Source organism: Cetorhinus maximus, chromosome 2 (genome assembly GCF_964194155.1).
Source record: "Cetorhinus maximus chromosome 2, sCetMax3.hap1.1, whole genome shotgun sequence".
NCBI lineage: Eukaryota > Metazoa > Chordata > Chondrichthyes > Lamniformes > Cetorhinidae > Cetorhinus > Cetorhinus maximus.
Window position 1 is genome coordinate 206,275,096 of NC_135880.1, and position 23,737 is coordinate 206,298,832.

The following is a 23,737-nucleotide window of genomic DNA, read 5'->3' on the forward strand; positions in this document are numbered from 1 at the left end:
TTTGTTTAAGAATGACAGGTTGTACACAGAAACTACAATTAAATTCTGTCTTGGAATTATTGCTAAATATACAGATAGACATTTCTCACCTGAAATTCTGTTTCCACTGTGACCGATAGAGTTTATATGTTTTCTTACTTTCCCTGATTAATGTGTTTTGTAAATGAGTTGTGTGTATTTTCTTACCCTCAGAGTGATTGTCCCCATTTAAATAATTCCAGCAGCAAGCTTTTCTGTGAGTGTTTAAAATAAAGAAGGGTATTTATTATCCAACACTTGCCCTGGAGTTTTAAAAACGTGACGTCTCACTCACTTGACTCACACACGCCTTCAGTCACACAAGGATTAGATAAATGAAGAAAAAAAAAAATACAATTGCAATGTATAATTGTCTCAGTCTCTCATTCGTGGCAGGCTATAGTTTTTTAGATGAGTTGGTGCTTTTAGTTGAAGTGAAGGTCTCCTAAGCAGAGGTTTCTCAGGAAGCTGCGAGTCTTCCTTCCTGTAGTTGAATTTCCAGGAAGTTGGTTCTCAGTTGAACCTGAAGCCAGAACAGGTTGGGGAAAGTCCTCCTTCCACTTTCAAGGTATTGTTGTTTATTACCTTGGCTGCTTAGTGGACTGCAGCTGGTTTGATGGCTTTCTGACATCCTCTCTGTCCAGAATAGCTACTTATTGGTTTAAAAGCAGTCCACAAACATGCCTATCTCAACGTGTGACCTGTTACAAGCCCAAAGCCCTTTTCCAAATAAGGTGGGTGGCCAGGTTGATTATACACCCTTTGTGATGACTTTCATCATTCAGAGTTTGAGACAGCTAGTATCTTTGTATATGTCCCATTTAATTTGAAATTACCCTTTTGAATTAGTTTCAGGGAAAAGGCATTGAATCAACGTGAGTCTGGAAAATTCCTCTTGTTTCCTTCTGAGACAGGGGAATGTTTTAATCCAAGAGAAGTCAGGTGATCCTCGGATGGCCACCTTTTTGTAGCCTTTTATGTTTTCAAAATATAAAGTATTGACTGAGAGTTCATAATATACTGGAACATGACATCATTGTATGTTAAATTGATTCAGTCCATCTCATTTCTTTTTCACTGGGCATTGTGCCAGCAATAACTTGCACATGGCTCAGAAATAACAAAAACCATGTTTTCATGTTGCAGTAGAAATCAGTGATATGGTAAGATTATCGGCAGCCCCATATCGATTTCCAGCTCCACTACAGGGCACAGGTTGAGCTCTAACTCTGATCAGATCTCATAAAAAAATGTCCTTTCACCTAACTGGATAACACTTACATTCCCTAGAGAGGCATATCTCTGAAATCCAAACTAATGAAGCTGTGATGGACTCAGGCTTGATGTCCTCCACCAATTGGAAACAATTTCTGTAGTATATTTTCTTGGGTAGGACATTAGAGGGACAGGTGTATGCAAATTCAAAATTGGCTTCAGGTATGTGCAGCTGAGAAAGCTGCAGTTTTGTCTGGTGGGACAGGGTAGAACGTAGTTAATTTATGAAAGTACCCCAATTCATACACACTTTTAATGAGAGATAAGCTGACTGTGCGAATGCAGTTGGCTGTAAGTCAGCAAGGATACAGAAGCTTTGATCTCGATTCTAGATGACAAGTGAATTTGTGGGGGCAACTGTTCCGAGGTACTTTAGGCACCAAGGGCCTCTGAGGAGTTCAAGATGGGGTCTTGAGCTGAAACACTGGTTCCTCCTGTTTTTATTACAAGACACCGGCTGGAATTTTACACTCCCCCAGGAAATTGGGCAAGAGCGGGATTCCCTCCGGGTTCCTGCCTGCCCTGACCTCGCAGCGATTATACGCAGGGGTGGGCAGGGCCTCAGAGGGGAAGCCCTCCCTTTCCCAATTGAGGCCCTTTAGTGGCTAATTAATGGCTACTTAAGGGCAGTTTCCTGCCCAGCCTCAACTTTTAGGCTGTGGGTGAGGACAGCTCAGGCGGGGAAAGCAGGAAATGAAGAGAAGTCAATCTCAGCCGGGACCCACCTCCATCAGAAGCCCCCTTCTGAGTGGACTATCCTCCGAGACCCCGATCACCCCCCTCACAAACCCCCAGGACTTCCTTAACCTCTCCTCGCTGGGACCACTGATACTTACTGGGCCTCCGTTTCTCGGGACTTGGGCTTTGGAAACTCCCTGCAGTGCCTCTTCTGGCCACTGCAGCACTGTTGCTGAAGGGACTGGAGAACTGCCCAGAAGGAAAAAAACAGTTCGGACCAGTACTCTTATTTCCCAGTTTTCACTGGTGTTCCATTTAAAGGAATACAAGGCCAGTTCAGACCAGTATTCTTATTTCCCAGTTTTTCTCTTCTGAGTGCAGGTTAATCGGATTGGCCGGCAGCTCTCCAAGGTGGGACCTCCTCCGGCTGAGGGGCAGAAGTCCCACCTTATGCCAATCAATGCTTGTTAAAGCATAAAATGGCGGCGGGGCTCTTGGAGTTGGCGGGGATGTCATGTACTAAAGACTTGGTGCAGCAAATGGAACAACCTCTACTCAAGATGGGTGTACCTACCTTGCATATAGTGTTAATCAAGCAGTTTTGAAGTAACCTATCTGAGTCAGGCCAGAGTTACTTATGGTAAAAGGGAAACCTTCTCAGTATAGGTTAGGCCGCATGACCAACATACTAAACACTATTCAAGCTTATGGACGCCTTCTGGCATCACCAGGTGAATGGGAGTGTTTGGACATCAGCAGCTTACCAGGAGTCTCCCTTGGTCTGCAAGAGGAATGGGGGGAGGTAACAAGGCCGAACAGAGCAATGGCAGATGCCACAGGAGAAGAAGAGAATATAGAGTGAGGTGGCTGCCCGCCCTCCAACCCCCTCCGTATCCCCCCCCCCTCAAAACTCTGCCCCCCCATCCTCAGCTCACTGCAAGTATACAACATCCCTCCTCCTCCACCAGGTCTGTGTGTCCAGTGCTATGTCTCAAAACCTCTTACCCTGAGCCATTCCGAAACATGCTGCTGTGTGTCAGCCAGCGTGCTCTATGCCTTCAGTGGATGTGGGTATGTGGAGCCCATACATACAGCTCTGTGAAAATTGTGTCTAATCCACACTTGTGTGCTAAAACTGGAGGTATCTCTAAGCATCTCCGGTTAAATTCAAATTATGGTAATCAGCAATTAGACCAGAATTGTATGCTAAAACCAGACTTCCAAACAGTTGTGTCTCATTAGCGCACCACCCACTTAGTGCCTGTTTTCACTTCAAGCAAAATAACTTCAGTGATATCTTGTAGCACAATAGGTATTTTGATCTGTAAATTTCAACTATTGTTAGGAATGTTGGCCAGCATTCAGGAATTTTAGTTGTAGACTTAGTGGGGCAGGGGTGAGGGTGAGGGTGAGGGTGGGGGTGGAGGTTAGGGGATTGGCATAGACAATTTATTTTTATTCAATGGATGATCCAGTGCAAGATATGCTTGAGAGGGAGATAATTAATGTCTCAAGATCTACAGCCATGACATGATAGACTTTCTTTGACATAAAGGTGTAGGTATTTATCTTCATTTGTGAGTTCAATACCTTGAGTTCAATTCATGTCAGTTTTTGGAATTAATGATTGGATGTTGTGGGTAAGCTCAGTGATGCTGATTGACCTGCAGAGTATTGTCTGGCCCCAATGATGGGCAGTTGTCCTGAGGGATGAGACAGCTATTCATTCTTCCTTGCGGTCAAGCCACATGGCTTACATTGACCAAGGCTCTCAGCAAAAGAAGTGACAGGAGCAGTTGACAGCTTCGAGTGTCACACTGCACCGAGCCTTGAACCTAGCAGCAGAAGTCATAAAGCGAGCATTCTAATCATAACACAACAGGGCTGCAGGCACTAAAGATAACCTGCCGGAAGGTTCAGTGCAGTAATACTGACAATGCTGTATTTCACTGTCCCCATTTCCTATGGTTTTCAATTATAGATAGGATCTCCTCCACTATTCGTACTTAAAAGCTTTTATAATCGCAAACAATGAGATTGAGGCAATGAATAAAAATTAGAAGAGCACTGTCAGCATTGCTAGTGCTATAGCTGTCATTTCCTTACAGCAATTTTCACTCAGTGATAAACATAAAGAAGATCGAGAAGATAAATTAGTACCTCAAAGGTAGCACACATGCCCTGCATTATGTAAAGTTACACATATTCACCACATAAACCAACCTAGTTAAGAAACCATTAAAATTATGGAATGCGGGCTAGAGGATGAGATGAGGTTCAAACTCTCTTTGTGCGTCTGGGGTCTGTGTTCAAATCGATTCTGGATGAATGGGATGCAGGTCTTCCTGCTGGCTATGGGTGCCACATGACATGAAATGAATTGGGGAAGTCTTCGTACCTTGCTTAAACGGTTGGAGGCCACAGCAGAAAATTGGTGACAAAAGCAAAGCAAACTGCTATTAAACAGCTTCACGCAGCAAGCCCACAAGGATATCTGGGGCGAAGATTTGCAACAAAAAAACTGGACTGGTGCATTGGATCGTTCTTCTGAGGCTGGGTTAAGCCAAGGTGTTAGGAGCAAAGTAACGTTATCTTGACATGCAACTTAACTTTGTTTGACCTGGGACCACTTGCTGCTCACTTGAGAGTCAGAAAGGTACTTGACTGATCAGCGATGATGCATCCAGCATCAATGAGCACCAAACATAGGGCAAACTGTATAAAATCAATGCCAGTCATTTTTGTGGGCATTTACCCGATCGCCCAGTGTGCCTACAATGGAGACTCCATGAAAACAGACATTTCACCCAGCTCTCTGTCAACCTTCCATCACAGTTACAATAGAAAATCGGGGACCCTTGCAGGAATTCTGATCTGTAAAATATTATAAAGTAAAGGTATGTGAATTCATTTCTTTATTGGCAATCCAACATGGCCTTTGTTCTGGTATGACTGGTAAAGTCCCTGTTAGCCTTCATAGCACAGTGATAAAGGAAAGTCACCAGCGTAACTATCTGTTTAAGATGGTCACTGCAATCTTACTTCTGTTTCCCTTTACTCAAATTTTATGGAGCCCTAAGCACCAAAATAAAAAAATATACACTGTGTCTGACATGTACTCAGAGTTTCTCTTCCACATTGACTAGTGAACCAGAAAAAGTTAGTTGAAATGCCTTATAGCAATGTGATTTTACCGAGAGTTGCATGCAATCAACATCAAGGGAAAATTAAGCACTATGGTTAGTTGAAGCAGTTTCACAGAATCACAGTGCAGAAGAGGCCCTTCGGCCCATCGAGTCTGCACCGACACGTTTCAATCCCCATTGTTAGCCATCACCAAAACCACAGCTACAAACTCTTAAGGTTTTTCCTTTTGGAAATCCACAGAAAGCCGACAGAACTACTGAACACGTGGCACTAATTCCACTGAGAAAAATGAGATTCAAACACTGGCTTCAAAGGTCTTTCAGATATGCTTTGCTCCCCTGACAGCACTTTAATCTTCAGCATGACTACAGGTTCCAGATATGCTCAGGGTAAAGGGTATTTTACACAATAGAAAAAGAAATAAGGAGTAAGAAAATGAATGTGTGTTTTATTTATACGTTATGCTGTGTGTGCACTATTGATCAGCTTGGAGATTTGGCCTCAGTCTGATAGTGAGAGTCAAAGTTCACCCGTGTAATCTAACTTTAATAAAAATCCCTGACTGGCTGATAACCTACCGTGGTGCTGTTATCATTTTGCTTTTCTTTAAACTCGTGTGAACGCAAAATGAAGGTGAACAGATGCTTGACCTTATTGCAGTTCGTTAGAATGGAAGGGCCCAGATGTGTGGGAAAGCAGGCCTACATGGCAGGAGATTAATATAGGCCTGATTTGTGTTTCAAGTGTTTGAGAGAGGAAAATACATGAGGGACATGAATACTAAAAGAGGATCAGTCAAAATGTGACCACCGTTGTATAAAGTTACTGGCAGAAGAAAGATGCCGTAATCATGAGCAATAACCTTACAACTTTAGAAGGATTCTAACAACTATAACCTCTTCAGAATGCGAGCAAGAAATCTCTTTCTACAATTTCCTTTTTAGATAAGAGCTAAGCAAAAAAAGTTAGATTTTTTTTCACACATTCAAAATTGCTCTGCATTTGTTGACCAGTAATTGCGTTGATAGCATTTATTATTAAAAGAATGTAAATAATTGATTTGCCAGGAGAATTGAACATACACTAGACACTGAACGGGGGAAGTTAAAGCTTGTGACGTAAGGAAGCAGATACTTAATGGGTTCACTTGACAGCCCCACATGCTATATCGTACATGGCGGAATTAACTCAGTTCCTGTACTTAACACTGTAGCTAGTGTTTTCTAGGCTTATATTCACAACGCGCTAGTGTTTCAAATGCAGGTCTAATGAGGACCAACCAACACAAACACCTCTAGATGGTACAGCCCTTTCAGTGGTACACATTTAAACACTACTTTAAAATGGTAACAAGTCAGCTAAGACTGATCGAAAAACAAACTGGTTTTACACTAGGCTATATAAGCTCTTGTAAGGCTATTGTCACCTGCCCTTGAAACATAGCCATCCGAAAAATGATGGAGAGAGGAGGCTTGACTTTATCGAAGTCAGTTAGTCAGCAAGTGCAGAGGTCAGCAGGAAAGCAGGGCTTCACAATGGCATTCTAGTGTGGATCTGCTCATCTGTCTTTCTGAAGAAATGCTTGATTGAAATTCTCATTGCCAAACAATGCTTAGCATCAGAAATTTTAATCAATTCCAAGAGCTAATTTAGCTTTTGACTCATTGTGCATGAAAAAGCAGTTCAATATTCAATTTCATAGTGTTGGCTCTCGGGTGTCTCCAGAGCATTGGCAAGAAGCAGAGCAAAATCACCATGTATTAGGATATTTGTCTCAGTGTCATTCCTGAATTTCACGCTTGACGTATGCGCCAAGTCGGCGGGAGTGGAAGTGAAAGTGGATGTGGAATCCACTCCCGGCTGCAGGCACGTTGTAAACGCGATTTCACGCTGGATGGCCAATTAAGGTCCGCCCAACGTGAAACAGGTCTTCTCAATGGTCGGTAAGGGCCGGGTGGGGGCAGGGGCCTGTCGGACGCCTGGTCCAATGGTGACCCGATGGGTGCTTTAAAACCAGCAGAGGCAGCTCCCTGAAGGCTGCCAGGGGAGAATCCTTGGAGCCTGCCCAGGAAACCACTTCTTTTGAACAATGGCCTCACCAGTGCCTGGAGATGACAGGCAGAAGGGCAAGTTGGGTGGAGACTTGGCCCCTTGTATCTCGGACGAGTGCCTCGCGGTCCTATCAGTGACACCCGCTCTGCAGTGCTCCCCCTGAACACAGGCACCGGAAGTGTATCTTCAGAAGACCTATGGTCCTCTCTATCATCACCTTTATGGAGGAATGACTCCTATTATAACGCTGCTCTGCCTCTGTTGTTGGATGGCAGAGAGGTGTCATAAGCCACCTTTTCAACGGATAGCCCTTGTCACCCAGCAGCCATCCATCCAGTCGGGCCGGAGCAGTGAAAAGCCTTGGCACCTGGGAGGATGTAAGCGTCATGGGAGCTGCCAGTGTACCTTGCACAGACTTGCAGAATCTGTGTCTTGTGGTCACAAGCTATCTGGACGTTCATTCCTGTTGACAAAGGCAACCGGCCGACCCGCTGGTGCCTTGATGGCTACATGTATGCATTCAATTGCACCCTTGATGCTGAAGAACCCAGCAATCACTGCAAACCCTCTGGCTCACTCAGCCTGATTGGCCTCGTCTGTACAGAAATGAATAAATGTCACTAACCCACCTGAACAGAGCATCAGTCAGCAGCTTGACGCAGCTGTGGACAGCTAAATGGGGCACTCCACAAAGATCCCCCACTGACCCTTGGTAAGAGCCAGAGGCTACTGAGGCCCACTGTGACCTTCAGGGCCACTGGCATGGGGTGTCCACCCACACAGTTGGAGGTGATTTCAGGCCCAATCATCTCACAAATGGAGGTCACAGTTTCCCTGGAGAGGTGGAGCCTTGTCAGCATTGCACCTTGGACATATTGAGGTACCTGCATTGCTGCCTGTAAACCCTGGCAGCAGGATAGCGGCGTCTTCTGTGGCCCCTTCTGCCTTGGACTACCTGTTGGCCCTGCGCCCCCCTGTGTCTGCGTCTTTCCTCCCACAGGTTGCTCTCCTGGAAGCTGCATTGGGACACCTGGCCTCTTCTCCCTTCTGCCCCTCTCGAACCTCCTCAGAGGTGGTGCCAACAGAGGAGAGCACAATCCCCATTACCGGAGTAACAGAAGGTTGTCTGGTGCTGGAAGGGTCCATACAGTCAAAATCCTTTGGGGCGTTGGAGATAACAATGAGTCCTGAAATGAAGCCTAGAACTGCTGAGACTGAAGCTCAGAATAGAGATGAAGCCGTCGTGTTCATATAAGCAACCAGCAGCAAACTATCTCGTAAATTCCTCACTACTCACGCTGGCAATGCTGCAGACCCTTTTAATCCCGCCCTTGGATGAGGTTTCATTAAAAATGGGCTTCCCACCTGCCCATTTTGCCCGTGCGCCAAGCACAAAATCACACGGGCATGTAAAATTCGGATCAATTGTCTTTTTTATGGCCTTAAGTGGCCTTTTAATTGTTGGCAGGTGCGGCTCCAACACCCACACGCACCCGCTGACCTGAAGATTGTCCGCGTGCCTGATGACATTGGGACACTCGCCCGACATCATCTCGCACTAATTCACATCCATTTGGTCGGGTGTGTGCCGCCTACGAGATGTAAAATTCTGACCATTGTCTCTCTAGCCCATGGGAACAAGGCTCAAGGCAAGTATCTGCTTCCATTATCTCGTTAACGTGGATAACAGGTGTGGATTGAATGCAGAAAGTGCAACACCTTTTTGAGAGGTGCACATTTTAATGGCGTTGACTTCAGGATTCAATTCACAAAAGCGCAGTCTTCAGAACATTTTCAATACACCGTATATTTGCCTGGTTTCAGTAGTGGAATATTTATTCTCCTTATGGACAAATATTGTCTTCCTAGATTGTCTGAAACACGCTGACTTGATCTAGCACAGTGTAAGAGTGGCGACAGTAACTCCTGAGGAGATTCTGCAACATGTTCTTAACTTCTTTTGCAGCACTCATCAGTTGGCTTATTGTAGAGTGTAACATAATACTCAACATGTAAAGTTCTTGGAGATTTTTTGGTTAGTCAAATGTTCGGTTTTATCTCCTCAATATCCATTAGCTCTGAGGATGCAAGCTGAAATATTACCGACAATTTATTCCTGTTTAACTGGAAATGCCTAAGTGCTTCAAATGGGATAATGGCAGAGTGTTTTCACAAACACTGCAACACAGGAAAAGGTTTACAGTCAAAATGGAATCTATAGGTCTTTGATATGGCTGGGAACAGATTCTAGTTATCAAATATGCACTAATCACCTGCAGAATCATAGCCTGGTTACAGTGCAGGAGGCCATTTGGCCCATCATGTCCATGCAGGCTCTCCACAAAAACAACTCAGAATGTTGCACCTATCTTACTTAAAGAATCACCGAATGTGCTGGAAGTGGCAGTAGATGTCATTTCAAAGTTGGGCAAAGCTGCATCAGGTCCTTTGGGGTGCTTACAGGGATTAACATAGGTAAAGCTGTAATTATGTCCAATCCAAAACAGTCTAGTGCTAAACTTGCGCTTAGTTTTTGTATAGCTATCTGAAACTGTGGTATAATCCTTGGCTTCAAATAATGTGAATATATGAATTTTAGGAGTTAAATATATCTTTAGTCCTATAGTTTATTATTAGAACATTGCATGTAGATAGAATAAATGGTTTTAGGATTGCAGAATTCTATATTGGCTCCGCACTGTGATTTTACGTGGGCGGGCCAATTAATGCCCACCCAGCGTGGAACGCGAGTGGTGGAGCTGAGCGCTACCTGTGCAGGCGGGATGAGGAGGGAGAGTCGGATCCAGCGCTCAATCTCCCTGAGTCAAGGAGCTGCCTCAGGGATGTTGAAGCGATTGTTAAAAAAATAAAAACAGTAAAATGTGATTGTGTCACATGAGATGGGACATGTTTTCATTTTTCAAAGAAAGTTTTTATTTAAGTTGTAACAGCTTTAGGAAACCTCATCCCACTTGTGGATGAGGTTTCCTAAAAAATGTAAAGGCCGCTTGACATTCTCGCCTGCCCCCCAACCGTTAAGTTGGACGGGCAGCGTAAATTTGAAAATAATTAGTTTGTTAATGGCTTTAATAGTCCTTTCAATTATCGGTGGACGCACAGCTGACTTTGGCGCGTGCCCGCCGAATGAAATATCACGAGACAGCGCAATGACATCGGGACTCACGCCCGACATCGCGCGTCATTTTACGTTCTGGCGCATCGGGCCCGCCTCCGCACACCAAATGTAAAATTCTGGCCCTGATATTCCTAACACCTTCCTGGGACTTGGACTAACGGTCTATCAACCGTCAGCACAGATAGTGTTGCCACTGCCGACAGGCGGGAACACTTTGCACCTTCTTCCTGGAAAACAACTTAGGCTCTCCATTGATCTTTAACAGCCACGCCACCCAAGCTTGCTGTCAGCAGAACTCAGAACAGGTCATGTGATCCCCTTCATTCCTCATTTTACCCTAAATTAAAGACACAGTTCCAAAATATAGCAATCTTATAAAGCCTCACATTTATAATAGAAGATGGAATAAAAAATCTTTCCGTTAGTTATTGCTAAGCAGTGAAAGGATCCAGTATGCAGAATTACTCTACAAAAATAGTCAGGCATCTCAAATCTCTCACTAGTGACACTAATTTTGCTTCAGATAATTTTGGATTTGGCTTGAACAATGAAGCCAACTTATAGCAGAGTCAAACCAAACGTTTCAGGGTGAATTTTAACCCCCAAAAGCCAGTAACTTGGGGTCAGGTCAGATGTTAAAATTTTAAAAATCTCAAACCTGACTCCAACCCACCCAGTTCACACTTTAACAGGGGTAGAACAATGGGCTGGCAGCCATCCCACACAAAGGAGGTGGGTTGGCAAATTCTCATGAGACTGGCAGCCTCTGATGTAACCTGCTTTGCAGTTTTAACATGGTTTCTCAGGCCTTGGGTAGCAGCTGAAACGAGGTAAGGACAGGTTTTGAGGAGAAATAACAGCCTTTATGGCACTGCTGGAGTGCTCTCCACCCCAACCTTATCAGGACGCCTGTCCCCCTCTATTCGAGGACCCCCAATCACCAGGATCAGGGATCAGTTCCCCCCTCCCTCTCCCCCATGGATTGGAGGTTGTACCCCCACCCCCCAGATCAAATGTCTCACTGGATCCTGGTAGTAGTAACAGTAAGCTCCCTATCTGCTCCTGTGGCCTGCTCTGGAGTCCTCCACGGCTGAATATAAGCCAGCCCTGCCAATCAGGCTGTCTTCTGGATGGGGAAAGTTGTCAATCAGAAAGGTTACACGGTGCTGTCTGAAACTCCTCCCCCAATCCCACGCCCCCACCTGCTTAGGCAGCCTATCCCTGACAATACTGGGGCCTCCATTTCCCATTTATGCTTACTGTGTAATATAGAAAGATACAAGATATCCTTTCGTTGAGGAGTATTGGTGACGCTGAGAAGTGACAGTGTCCACATTTGAGTTCCTAATCCAAGATTTGCCACTGGGAGAGACCAGATGGGATATTTTCTCAGAAAGAGACATAAAAATCAGTTTGAAGGGCCTTTATGAGGTGTTTTCTAGTGAGTAGTGAGAGAATACGTTTGACTGAAGGTTATGTTTTCTTTCTATCTTCTTGACTGATGGGAAGCAAAAAGGAACTGGGGTATTGAACTTGTATTTACATAGTACCTTATCATAACTCTAAGAATACAATCACTGAATAAATAGTGACTGAATTATGTTGTAAGGTAATGAAGAATATGCGCAAAGGCAGCAGCTATTTTTTTCACACAGAAAGACTCCACAAGTAGCAATGAGACTTCTTGGGACACTGGGAGGACTTTCTGTTCTTTTTAACAGTTTCACAGGATCTTTTAACCTTTACCAGAATTGCTGAAATAAGTAGGTAGGGTCTCAATTTAATGTGTTACACAGAGACGTAGGCCAGAATTTTCTGTTTGACGGGTGGGCGGACTGCCGATTGCCGCCGCCAAAACGGGCTGTGCCGCCATTATTCCGCGAGCAGGCCAATTGAGGCCTGCCCAGCGGGTTAGCAACTCCCGTGGAGAACGGGAAAACAGTCGTGGGGGCTGGCAGCCTCAGACTGCCGGACCCAATGGAAAACTGGCAGCCTGTTTAAAGAGTGGCCAGGCAGCCTGCTTGAGGCAGTGCACCATGGCCACTCGGGGAGCGAGGGAGGGAGCTGTGGTTCCAGAGGAGCATGAGCAGGAGGAGAGGAGCAGGCTGCAGGAGAGGCCAGCGGGGGGGCCACTGTGCCCCTCGATTCTCCAATGCATGCCTTGCTCTCCTCCTGCAAGAGATTTCCAGCCGTCGGCATGTGTTGTATCCGGAGGATGGGAGGAGGAGGGCCCCCCATGTCACAAGCCAGGCGTGGGAGGAGGTTGGTAATGCTGTGAGCGCCCATGATGATGTGCGGCGCACTGGCGCCCAGTGCCGAAAAAGATTCAATGATTTGCTGCGCTCTGGAAGCGTGAGTACCATGTCGGCCTTGGCCATTTGACCCAGAAGGTAGCCTCAGCCTTTGAGCCCTCCCCCCACGTCTTGCTGTCGTTACTGCATTGGGCATTTGGCGCATGCTGGGTGGGCAAATGGGTACTGACCATGCTTACATCAGCCTTAGTGGTTGAGGAGAAGATGGGTTCTCCCCGCAGCATATGTTGGTGTTTGTGGCATTTGAGTAGTCTGGGGGCAACCTGCAGGGGAGGCTGCTAGACACATACTCAGAACTCCAACACATGTCTTATTGATGGTGATGAGATGGTGCAAGGGGAGCCTCAAGGTGTCATGGCCAAGAGCCATCTGCTGGCATCGGCGCCGCACCTAGTTGCGCCTTCTTGCCATGGACACTAAGACCCATGTGATATTCAAAGTGATGGACGCCGAATGTGTCCAAGGTGGCCGTTGGGCGAGGGAGTTGGGAGCAGCCGTACTATCTTCTGGGGACTGATCACCAGTAGTGTGGACAGGAGCCGCTGGAGACCTCAGATGGGCCACTGTGGTTGGGGTGCGGCGTGCGCGTGCAGAGTACATGAGCGATCAGCCCCAATAAACCCTCTTCTCTGTTCTGCATGCAAAAAGTCAACACAATCTGTGGGAGCGCCAGAGGACTGGAGGTGGGCACGCCCTGCTCTAGCGCCTCACAACATTTGAGGAGCAGGCCATGGAGCTGGGGAGGAGGCAGGCGGCCAGGGCGGCCGGGGGTGGTGAGGCTGGGGTGCAGCGACCAGGTATTTGAGGTCCACAGTCCCATCCACTCTGTCTGCCCACCATCCAAAGCACTGATGGTTGCTGCAATTGTTAATGCTGAAACACCGCTCATTCACAGACTGAGACACTCTGACGTGTGGGTCATACACAAAGGTCCCTCGTCCCCTTGAGGATTCACGTCTCCACCATCTTCCAAAGTCACCTTATCCCATTTGTGACCACTATCACCATGGCCTAACATGCCATGGCATCGCTGCTGCACAGCCAAAGACTTTTTGTATCTTAGGGGGTTTGGGACCTCCACCACCCTTTCAGCCAGTACGTCCTACATTACTCTGTCCAAAAGGTCCTCAGCACCTCAGCTGTGAACCTCATGGCACTCAACTTAAATAAACGCCACCACGTAACTCATCCCTGTGCCAAGGGGCAATATTGCCTTTTGCCCACCCGGTCTATGCCCCTCCTAACGGAACGAAGGTCAATAATGTGACCTCTCAATCTCCCGTGCTTCACGGCAAATGTCGCAAGTGTTTGCAATGTTTCCTCAGCACCGCAACTATCCAGGCCAGCATGCATCCAGGTCAGGAACCTCTGCACTCTCCCCACTCCAATGGTACATAACATGCCATGTGGCATTCCTGAGGCCAAATGACCAGCCTGTCTGCATGTGTGTTTAATGGTTGGGGCTCCTCTTGACTCTTTTCCATCCCACCAATGTTCGTCTCCTTCGGGTCTTGAAGGGTGAGCGACTTATGAGGCTGGGGGGGGAAAGGGATGAAAGGTGTTACTGACTGTACGCTAACTGATGCACTGTCCTTGTTGTTAATTTCAGCATCACCACCAGATCGATGTGCCCATAGACACCACAGCACCCCCTCCACACCTGAGGCCCAAGACGTGCAACTTGTGGCACATCATTTCAGCCAGCCAGGCACCAGCGCAGACACAAACACCTCGGCGGGGAATTTACCATCGGCTAGTGTTCCGGGTCACAGTGGAGAGGGCACTTCACAATCGCTGGAGGAGATGGTAGGGACAGAGAGTGCCAATGGCGCCAGCAGCCGGGGGGCTGCAGGGGACGAGGCACATGCTGAGTCCGGCAGTGATGATGTGCCTCTGGAGTTGTTACCAATGCAGCAGCTGCATGACAGGCGGCAGGAAGCGCGTTTGCATCTGGCAGGGTTGCATGAGGGTGTGCTTCAGTTGGTCTCTGTGGTGGAGGAGTCCAGGCAGAGTACACGTGAAGGCATGAACCTCAGGATAGAGCTTCAGGCTTCCTCTACTGAGAGATTGGAGACTGTCATGGAGATGGGGTTCAATCGGATGGAAAATCTGATTGGGTTACGCTCTGACCTGCAAGCCCTCACAGCGGTATTGGCCACAGGTGGTCATTCCCAATGTGGAATGTTGTGGGCACCAAGCGTCGGCGCTCTGTGCCCATGCATCTGCAGTGAGCGGGGAGGTCGAAAGGGACCTTACATCGGCGCAGCAGCTGCCTGTCTTCGCTGCGAGCTCCTCTCAGGGCGATCCGGATAAGGGCAGCAGCTCCTCCACCCCTCTGCCAGTCAGTGTTGCTTCCATTGAGACTGCCAGTTCTGGAACTGGCCATTCCCTCCCAGGCGGGACCATCACAGGCTCCACGGGCCAGAGGACACCCGACAAGGTCATCGACGCCAACAGGACAGCAGAGTCAGCAGGCTGTCTCACAAGCCACTCTGAGCGATGGGGCGGCACCTAGACGTAGCACCCGCAAATGAAAGCATAAGGCACGTTAGGCACTCCACGGGTTTGTCACTGGTGATTTTGTGTTGGCCTTAGAATAGGGAACAAAATTCTTCTTGTTGCAATGGAGAAGTCTGTGTTTTTTTTTTGGACATAATAAAGTCCACTTTTCTGACCATGGCTGAGGGTGTTTCCTTTGTGCTGCATTTTTCTTTTTCACAGACATATCATGAGTGTTTGAGTGGACATTGATGTTTCTGTACTAAGCCCTTAGTTGCAGCTGATGAGGTGGAAGATGTAGCACCTAAGTGCCACGTGTGGAAGCGCCAGGCAATGCTGTTCCTGCTGATCCATGTGTGTGGAACTAGCTGAGGGTTCTTTGGATTAAATTATCCCGGGTGTCCTTAGCTCCTTGGTGTAATAGCGGGTCGGCGTGCTGCCCCTCATCATCGCCCTGTGCTTCCTCATCCTCTGAGACACTGCTGGATTCATCATGTGCAGCCTCATCCACTGCGTCAAGGTCTTCATCGTCAACTGCATCCCCCCTTTCCAGCGCAAGATTGTGCAGAGTGCAGCATGCAACCACTATCACAGAGACGCGATCTGGGGGGTACTGGAGTTCACCCCCTGAGCGGTCCAGGCAACGGAAGTGCATCTTGAGAAGACCAATGGCTCTCTCCACCACAGTTGTGGTGCCGTGGCTCCTATTGTACCGCTGCTCAGCTTCTGTTCTTGGATGGCGGAGAGGCGTCATGAGCCACCTTCGGAGGGGATAGCCCTTGTCACCCAGCAGCCAACCATCCAGTTGAGCTGGAGCACTGGAGAGCCCCGGCACCTGGGAGTGTCTGAGGATGTAGGCGTCGTGAGACCTGCCAGGGTACCTTGCACAGACTTGTAGAATCTGCATCCTGTGATCACACACTATCTGCACGTTCATGGAGTGGAAGCCTTTCCTGTTGACGAAGGCACCGGGCTCACCTGCTGGCGCCTTGATGGCCACGTGTGTACAGTCTATTGCACCCTGGACGCGGGGGAAGCCAGCAATGGCCGCGAAGCCTCCGGCTTGTTGTGCCTGACTTGCCTGGTCGCAGCGGAAGTAGATGAAAGTCAATGACCGTCTGAACAGAGCGTCTGTAACCTGCTTGACACAAGTGTGGACAGCTGATTGGGAGACACCGCAAAGATCACCCACCGAGCCCTGGAAAGAGCCAGAGGCATAGAAGTGGAGGGCAACTGTGAGCTTCAGAGCCGCTGGCATGGGGTGTCCACCCACACAGTTAGGGGAGATCTCAGGGCCAATCATCTGACAAACATAGTTGACTGTCTCCCTTGAGAAAGCCTCCTTCGGCACTGCACCTCAGTCATATTGAGGCAGCTGCTTCGCCGCCTGTAAACCCTGGCAGCAGGATAGTGGTGTCTTCTGCGGCCCCTTCCACCTTGGACAACCTCTTGGCCCTGCGCCCCTTGTGCCTGCGCCTGGCCTCCCGAAGGTGGCTCCCCTGGAGGCTGATTGTCTAGTCCTGGCCTCCTCCTTATTCTATCCCTCCCTTCCTCCTCAGGGTTGCTGCCTCCAGTGGAGAGGTCAGAACCCATATCCCCAGGCTAAATGGAGGCCTCCGGAAAGCTGCAGGCGCGAGAAAGATTACTGTCTGCAGACTGGTTTCAAAGTACACAAAGAGCACTTGGAAATCGGTGTGAGCTGCTAACAATCACACAGGCAACTTTAAAACACTCTCTGCAATTAAAACTTTGTGGAAAACATGAACAACCCCCCTGAGTCCACATATCCCGACATTGCATGAGTTTTATTAAAAAATCGCCTACCCGTCTGTCCGTTGGGCCCGTGCGCCGAGCTGAAGTTCGCACGGGCCCCTCAAAATCCTGGACAATTGGCAAGTTCAGGGCCTTAACGAGGCCTTTAATTAATGGCGGGCGCGTGTCCCGCTGCTTAGCACGCCGACCGAAATATCGTGATGCCACGCGCTGATGTCGGGACGCTCGCGCGACATTTTAAGCGCTGACGTGCGAGCTCTGCCACCCACACGTCAGCCGGAAAATTCTGCCCATAGAAACACAGAAAATAGAAGCGGGAATAGGTCATTCAACCCTTCACGCCTGCTCTGCCATTCAAACTGACCATGGCTGATCCTCTATCTCAATGCCATACTCCCGCTCCCTCCCCATACCTCTTGACGCTTTTAGAGTCTAGAAATCTATCTATTTCCTTTTTAAATATATTCAATGGCTTGGCCTCCACAGCCCTCTCTGGTAGAGAATCCCACAGGTTCACCACCCTCATCTCAGTTTCTCCTCATCTTAGTCCTAAATGGCCTTCCCCATATCCTGAGATTATGACCCCTTGTTCTAGACCCCCGCCCCAGCCAGAGGAAATATCATCCCTGCATCCTGTCTGTCCAGCCCTGTCAGAATTTCATATATTTCAATGAGATCCCCTCTCATTAATCTAAACTCCAATGAATACAGGCCTAGTCAGCCCAATCTCTCCTCATACGACAATTCTGCCATCCCAGAAATCACTCTGGTGAACCTTCACTGCACTCCCTCTATGGCAAGTATATCCTTTCTTAGGTAAGGAGACCAAAACTGCACATAATACTTCAGGTGTGATTTCACCAAGGCCCTGTACAGCCGCAGTAAGAAATCCTTGCTCCTGTACTGAAGTGCTCTCGCAATGAAGGCCAATGTACCATTTTCCTCCTTAACTGCTTGCTGCACCTGCATGCTTGCTTTCAGTGACTGGTGTAGAAGGACACCCCGGTCCCTTTGTACATTAACATTTCCCAGTCTATTACCACTTAAATAAAACTCTGCCATTCTGTTTTTCCTACTGAAGTGGATAACTTCACGATTATCCACGTTATACTGCATCTGTCACGTATTTGCCCACTCACTCAACCTGTCACCTTGAAGGCTTTTAATATCCTCCTCACCACTCACATTCCCACATAGTTCTGTGTTGTAAGCCAACTTGGAAGTATTACATTTGGTTCCCTCATCCAACATATAGTGAATAGCTGTGGCCCAAACACTGACCCCCGCTAGTCACCGCCTTCCATTCCGAAAAAGACCCATTTATTCCTGCTCTCTGTTTCCTGTCTGCTAACCAATTCTTAATCCATACCAATACATTACCCCCAATCCCATGTGCTTTAATTTTGCACACTAACTTCTTTTGTGGGACTTTATTAAAAGTTTTCTGAAAATCCAAATACACCACATCCACTGGTTCTCCCTTATCTATTCTGATAGTTACGTCCTCAAAAAACTCCAGTAGGTTTGCCAAACATGATTTCCCTTTCATAAATCCATGCTGACTTTGTCTAATCCTACTGATATTTTCTAAGTGTCCTGGTATCACATCCTTTATATAATAGACTTTCGCATTTTCCCTACCAGTGATGTTAGGCCAACCGGTTTGTAATTCTCTGTCCTTTCCCTCCCTCCTTTTTTAAATTGTGGGGTTACATTTGCTGCCCTCTAATCTGCTGGAACTGTTCTATAATCTACAGAATTTTGAAAGATGATAACCAACCCATCCACTATATTCATGGCCACCTCCTTTAGTACTCTGGGATGTAGATTATCAGGCCCTAGGGATTTATCGGCTTTCAGTCCCATTAATTTCTCCAGCACTTTATTTTAGTAATACTAATTTCCTTCAATTTCCTTCTCACTGGACCCTTGATTCCCTAGTATTTCTGGGAAGTTATTTGTGTCTTCCCCCATGAAGACAGAGCTAAAGTAGTTGTTTAATTGCTCTGCCATTCCCTTGTTCTCTATTATAAATTCTCCTCTTTCAGGCTGTAAAGGACCTACATTTGTCTTCTCCAATCTTTTCTATTGTCTGAAACACAGAATTTTATACACTTCCAGCATTGCAATGGCTGGAAGCAAATCCTAGAGTGGGGAATGAGCTCACAATCTTCTGGTCATAAAGAATGAGAAATAATAAGCTGGAGTGAAAGAAGCTAAAGCAAGTATATGTTCTGCATCTCAAATATATGTCTATTCGGAGTGCCAGTATTTGCATATTCCAACAGTGGATTATAATGAGCAATGTTAATTTGAGACAGAATTATGTGGAAAAAGGTTACTCCAAACCAACAGACAAATTGGTTCAAGACATCAGGCATTCTTGCGTTTGTCCTAATGAATGCAAGACAAAAAGCTTTGACAGCATGTCTCTTTCTCCAGCAATACTCAAGCTCTGTACTATTAAGTGACTAGAAGTATTTGGAGTTTGAGTACCTACATACTTCTCTGGCTTACATAAAGCAACTTTGACACCCATTATCTTCAGATTGCCTGCTTGGATGTATTCACACAGCTACAACTGAGGCTGACCAGCATCTTTGCAGGTTTTGAATAAGGGTCCTCAGCATGGCAGTATAACAGGATGGATCTCTATTTTTCACTGATGTGTGTAATACACATTGTGTCTCATACAGGATTAAATTTAGCACAGGGATTTCAACTGTCAAATCAGTTTGAAAATACCAACAAATTTCACCTGTTACAGATATACTCTGGTGCATTTTCAATACAACCTCAATTTCTTAAAGTATTTGATTCTAGAGTTTGGGGTTAGGCCCTGCACCTGTTCCCTACCATGTAATAACTAGATTTCTAATGGAATAATAAAACATAATTGAAGAAATGCAAGGTAACTGTCTTGTGGTTGGTTCACAGTTTTTTCTAAGATAAATTTACAAGACAATTTTTTTCTGTTGTACTCACTAAATTGCTAAAATGAAATGTGTAAACATTGAAACAACAGACTGTAGCTAACATTATTCAACTCTGGCCAGAGAGCTATGAAGTAAAACGTTACCTTGAACCAATAACCGAGTTGTGTGAACAGCCTCTCCCTGAATACTGTAGGCCCGGCAGGTATAGGGCCCACGGTCATTCCGACCCACCGATGAAATGGTAAGGCTTCCATCACTCACCTACAAGAGATAAAACATTTTGTTTTTGAGGCTCAAGGTATGGACAAGGAAGAAGCAATTCCACATTTTCTAATTTCGTACAATGAAAGGTAGTCAATTAATCAAGTACAATCAATTACAATTGAGCGTCTATGGTGGATTTTGAATTTTTCTCTCTTCAGATACCACGCCCTGAAAGGGCATTGGCAACCATGGACATCCATTGGATTGGGATATGACCATGGACTTCCATTGGATTGGTCCATGATAACGCTTGGCAAGGTACTGCAGTGGTTTGCCATTGCCTTCTGCAGATGCCTGACCAGAAACTCTCCCACTCTTACCACTTGCCATAGGCATATCGGAAGGATTTACAGGTTGATAATCAACCTGTTTGGCCATGTTATGAACACACCTTCTATGGTCATCAAGTCCTGGGATGGGACTCAAACCCAGAACTTCCGGCTCAGAGGAAGGGACACTACCCACTGCGCCACAAGACGCAGTATTTTGCATAGGAAAGATAATTATTTATGGGCTTAAAATTTAGAAATAGTCTAGTGCCAGTAAACTGAACAATCTTAGAATCTAACAGCACAAAAGAAGGCCATTCAGCCCATCATGCCTTTTTCACTCTTTGAAAGAACTAACCAATTATACACACTCCTTTGCTCCTTCCCCACAGCCCCGCATTTTTTTCAAGTATATGCTAAATTCCATTCTGAAAGTTTCTATTGATTCTGCTATTGATTCTGCACCACTCGTACAGTCAGTGCAATGCAAATTGTAACAACATGTTTCATAAAGAAAATTCTCCTTATCTTTTCTTTGGTTCTTTTCCGAGTTATCTTAAAAGCCAGAGAGTGGATCAAAAGGCATTATGGGTTCTGAGCTCTATAAATAGATGCATAATGTACAAAAATCAATGAAGTTATGATGAACCTTAATAAAACATTGGTTCGGCCTCAACTGGGTCACCGAGTTCAATTCTGGGCACTGTACTTTAGGAAGGATCTGAAGGTTTTAGAGAAGGTGCAGAAAAAATTTATGAGAATGGTTCCCTGAATGAGGGGCTTCAGTTAGGAGAATCGATTGGAGAGGCTGGCATTGGAGAGACTTAGAGAAGAGAAGGTTGAAAAGAGATTTGATAGAAATCAGGAAAGTACATTGCTGGGAAAATTCAGCAGGTCAGGCAGCATCTGTGGAGAGAAACAGAGTTAATGTTTCAGGCCAATGACCTTTTTTGTTCTTATTTCAAATTTCCAGCAATTGCAGTATTTTGCTTCCGTTGTGGAGATTTGATACTGAGAAGCTGTTTCCTTTGAAGGAAGGGTCAAAAACCAGAGGATACAGATTTAAAGTGATTTCCAAAAGAACCAAAGGCGAACACATTTTTTTTTAAACACAGCGACTGATTACGATCAGGAGGCAGATTCAATTGTGGCTTTCAAAGCACCTGAAGATAAAGAAAAAATGCAGGGTTTGGGGAGAGGGCGGGAAGTGGAACTAGCTGAATTGGTCTTAGCGAGCTGGCACGGACTTGAAGGGCTGAATGGTTTCCTTCTGTACTGTAACCAATCTCTGGTTCTATGAACATCTTTCATGCAAATAAGTCAAATCCGATGCTTATACTTCCATGGAACTGGATTGACTGGCTATGTGAGGAAAGACATAGAGCAGTAAACAATTTGTATGCTTCATGGCAATGGCAAGGAACCTGCAGCACACATAGGAAAAAAGCTGAAGCTGCACTCTGTCGGTACTGTGGGCAGCAATGTCGTTGAAGTGTTAAATGATCTCAACGGAATAAATTCACAAATAATGAACTGATTTAGATCTCTACAGATACCAGACAAAGAAAGGGCAGAGCTTAACTGTAGATTTAGTTTTTCACATCCAATTCTCCCTGATTCGCAAATAAACATCATTTACATTAGTGCCATGAACAATCACTGACTGATTGGGGGCCGCAACAGCACAGGACAAAAACTGCAGGCTTCAATTAAATTCCTGGATAATCTGACAGATGATACAGATGAAAATAGATTTGTGTTTGAGTTTTACTGCATAGATAGAGAATGCTGGTTTTAAATAAATGAGCCTCAAGCAAGACTGAATGCCCTCCCCCACTGATACAACACAGTGGATACATGTAAGAAGCACCTAGCAAAGCTATTGACATTGCATTGGTGAATTTAACAAAATAGCTGGAAAAAACACCAGGAAGGGAACAGGATTAAAGGCTATAGGGATAAATTTGGACTGAGATGATTACATCATCCATGCAACTGTGTGGCTGTCTTTTGGGGGACAACATGCGGTCAGGAAAGGAAGACATGTGAGCACATGGAGTTATCTTGGGGTTTTGTTTGATTAAGCACGGGCATCAGGGAATGTACACATTCAGAATATCAACTGGGTGGGACAGTGGTCATGATGGGGTGGTTTGTGTGTGAGCTGTGCAAAGGGAATGAACTTAAGGGGATGCATAGTATTTTTCTAGCTACCTAATTCTCATTAACTGCTGTGCTTCCAAACAAAATGAAAGACCCTTCTTGGAAAATAAAAGTCTTTTTTACGTCCAGTACTTCCAAAAATGAAGGTCAAGAGGAATGATAATGGAAGATTTTGCTGCTCTGTATGAACAAATAGGGTCATCATGATAAGAACTAGTAGATGCCTCTTGGCAGTGTTCGTGATGATTTGAAGGACATTCAGTCTTACTAAGGCAGAAGCAAGTCATTAGGGAAAACAAATTCACAATTATTGTAACAACATCTTCCTTCCTTGGTCCAATTTTCTCCTGTCCTTTAGCTATAATTTACCTAAAGACTAAATTTGGTCTTACCTCCATGTGTATATTAGTGCCAGATGGAAGGGTCAAGATCTAGAGGACATAGACTTAAAGTGATTGCCAAAGGAACCAAAGGCAACATGTGGACACATTTTTTTTAACACAGCGACTGATGACGATCAGAAGGCAGGTTCAATTGTGGCTTTCAAAATGAAATTGGATAAGCACCTGAAGATAAAGTTGCAGGGTTTTGGGGAGAGGGCGGCAAGTGGAGCTTGCTGAATTGCTCTTGGAAAGATGGCACAGGTTCAAAGAGCTGAATGGATTCCTTCTGTGCTGTATCCATTCTCTGATTCTATGAAAATATCTAGTTTTCTTTAGCCTTTAAAATATATTTATTGTGCTATAATCTTAAAAGTATTAGAATCTACAATCCCAGCAGGTAGAGTATAGCTTGAAGCATCCAAGATCATGGTCAAAGGATTTCCAAAAAAAAAAATTAGAGCAATTTGTACGGCTTCCCCCTTTTGCTCCTTAACATTCACAGCTGTTGCTGAACATCAGCTCCTGTTTGCTTATGTTCAATTGTCTTGCTGTTTTATAATGAAGAATTTACTTACGTTTAACAGCTTAAATAAAGTTGCACATGATCCAGTTGGTTCAAAAAAATTTTGATTATGAAGAAGTGTTGACAGAACAAGTGCGACAGCAAAAGTGTAGTGGGCAGAAAACAAATGAGAATAGCCATGTTGGTTTTATTACCTTACCAGTGAATCTCCCTCGTGCTGTTCAAAAAGGTCAGAGAATGCACTGATCTGTACAGACAGGAACACTATATCATGTAAAACACAATGGTCCTGAAATTCCTGGGGTTTCT

General features: G+C 45.7%; 1 protein-coding gene across 1 annotated transcript in view; it reads right to left on the bottom strand.

The window, feature by feature from the left end:
- igsf9bb (immunoglobulin superfamily, member 9Bb) overlaps positions 1 to 23,737 on the bottom strand; it is a 676,902-nt gene that overhangs the window by 191,214 nt on the left and 461,951 nt on the right. Inside the window, exon 5 of the mRNA XM_078531919.1 lies at positions 19,970 to 20,087. Coding sequence (XP_078388045.1) covers positions 19,970 to 20,087 — 118 coding nt within the window. The remainder of the gene's footprint in view (positions 1 to 19,969; positions 20,088 to 23,737) is intronic.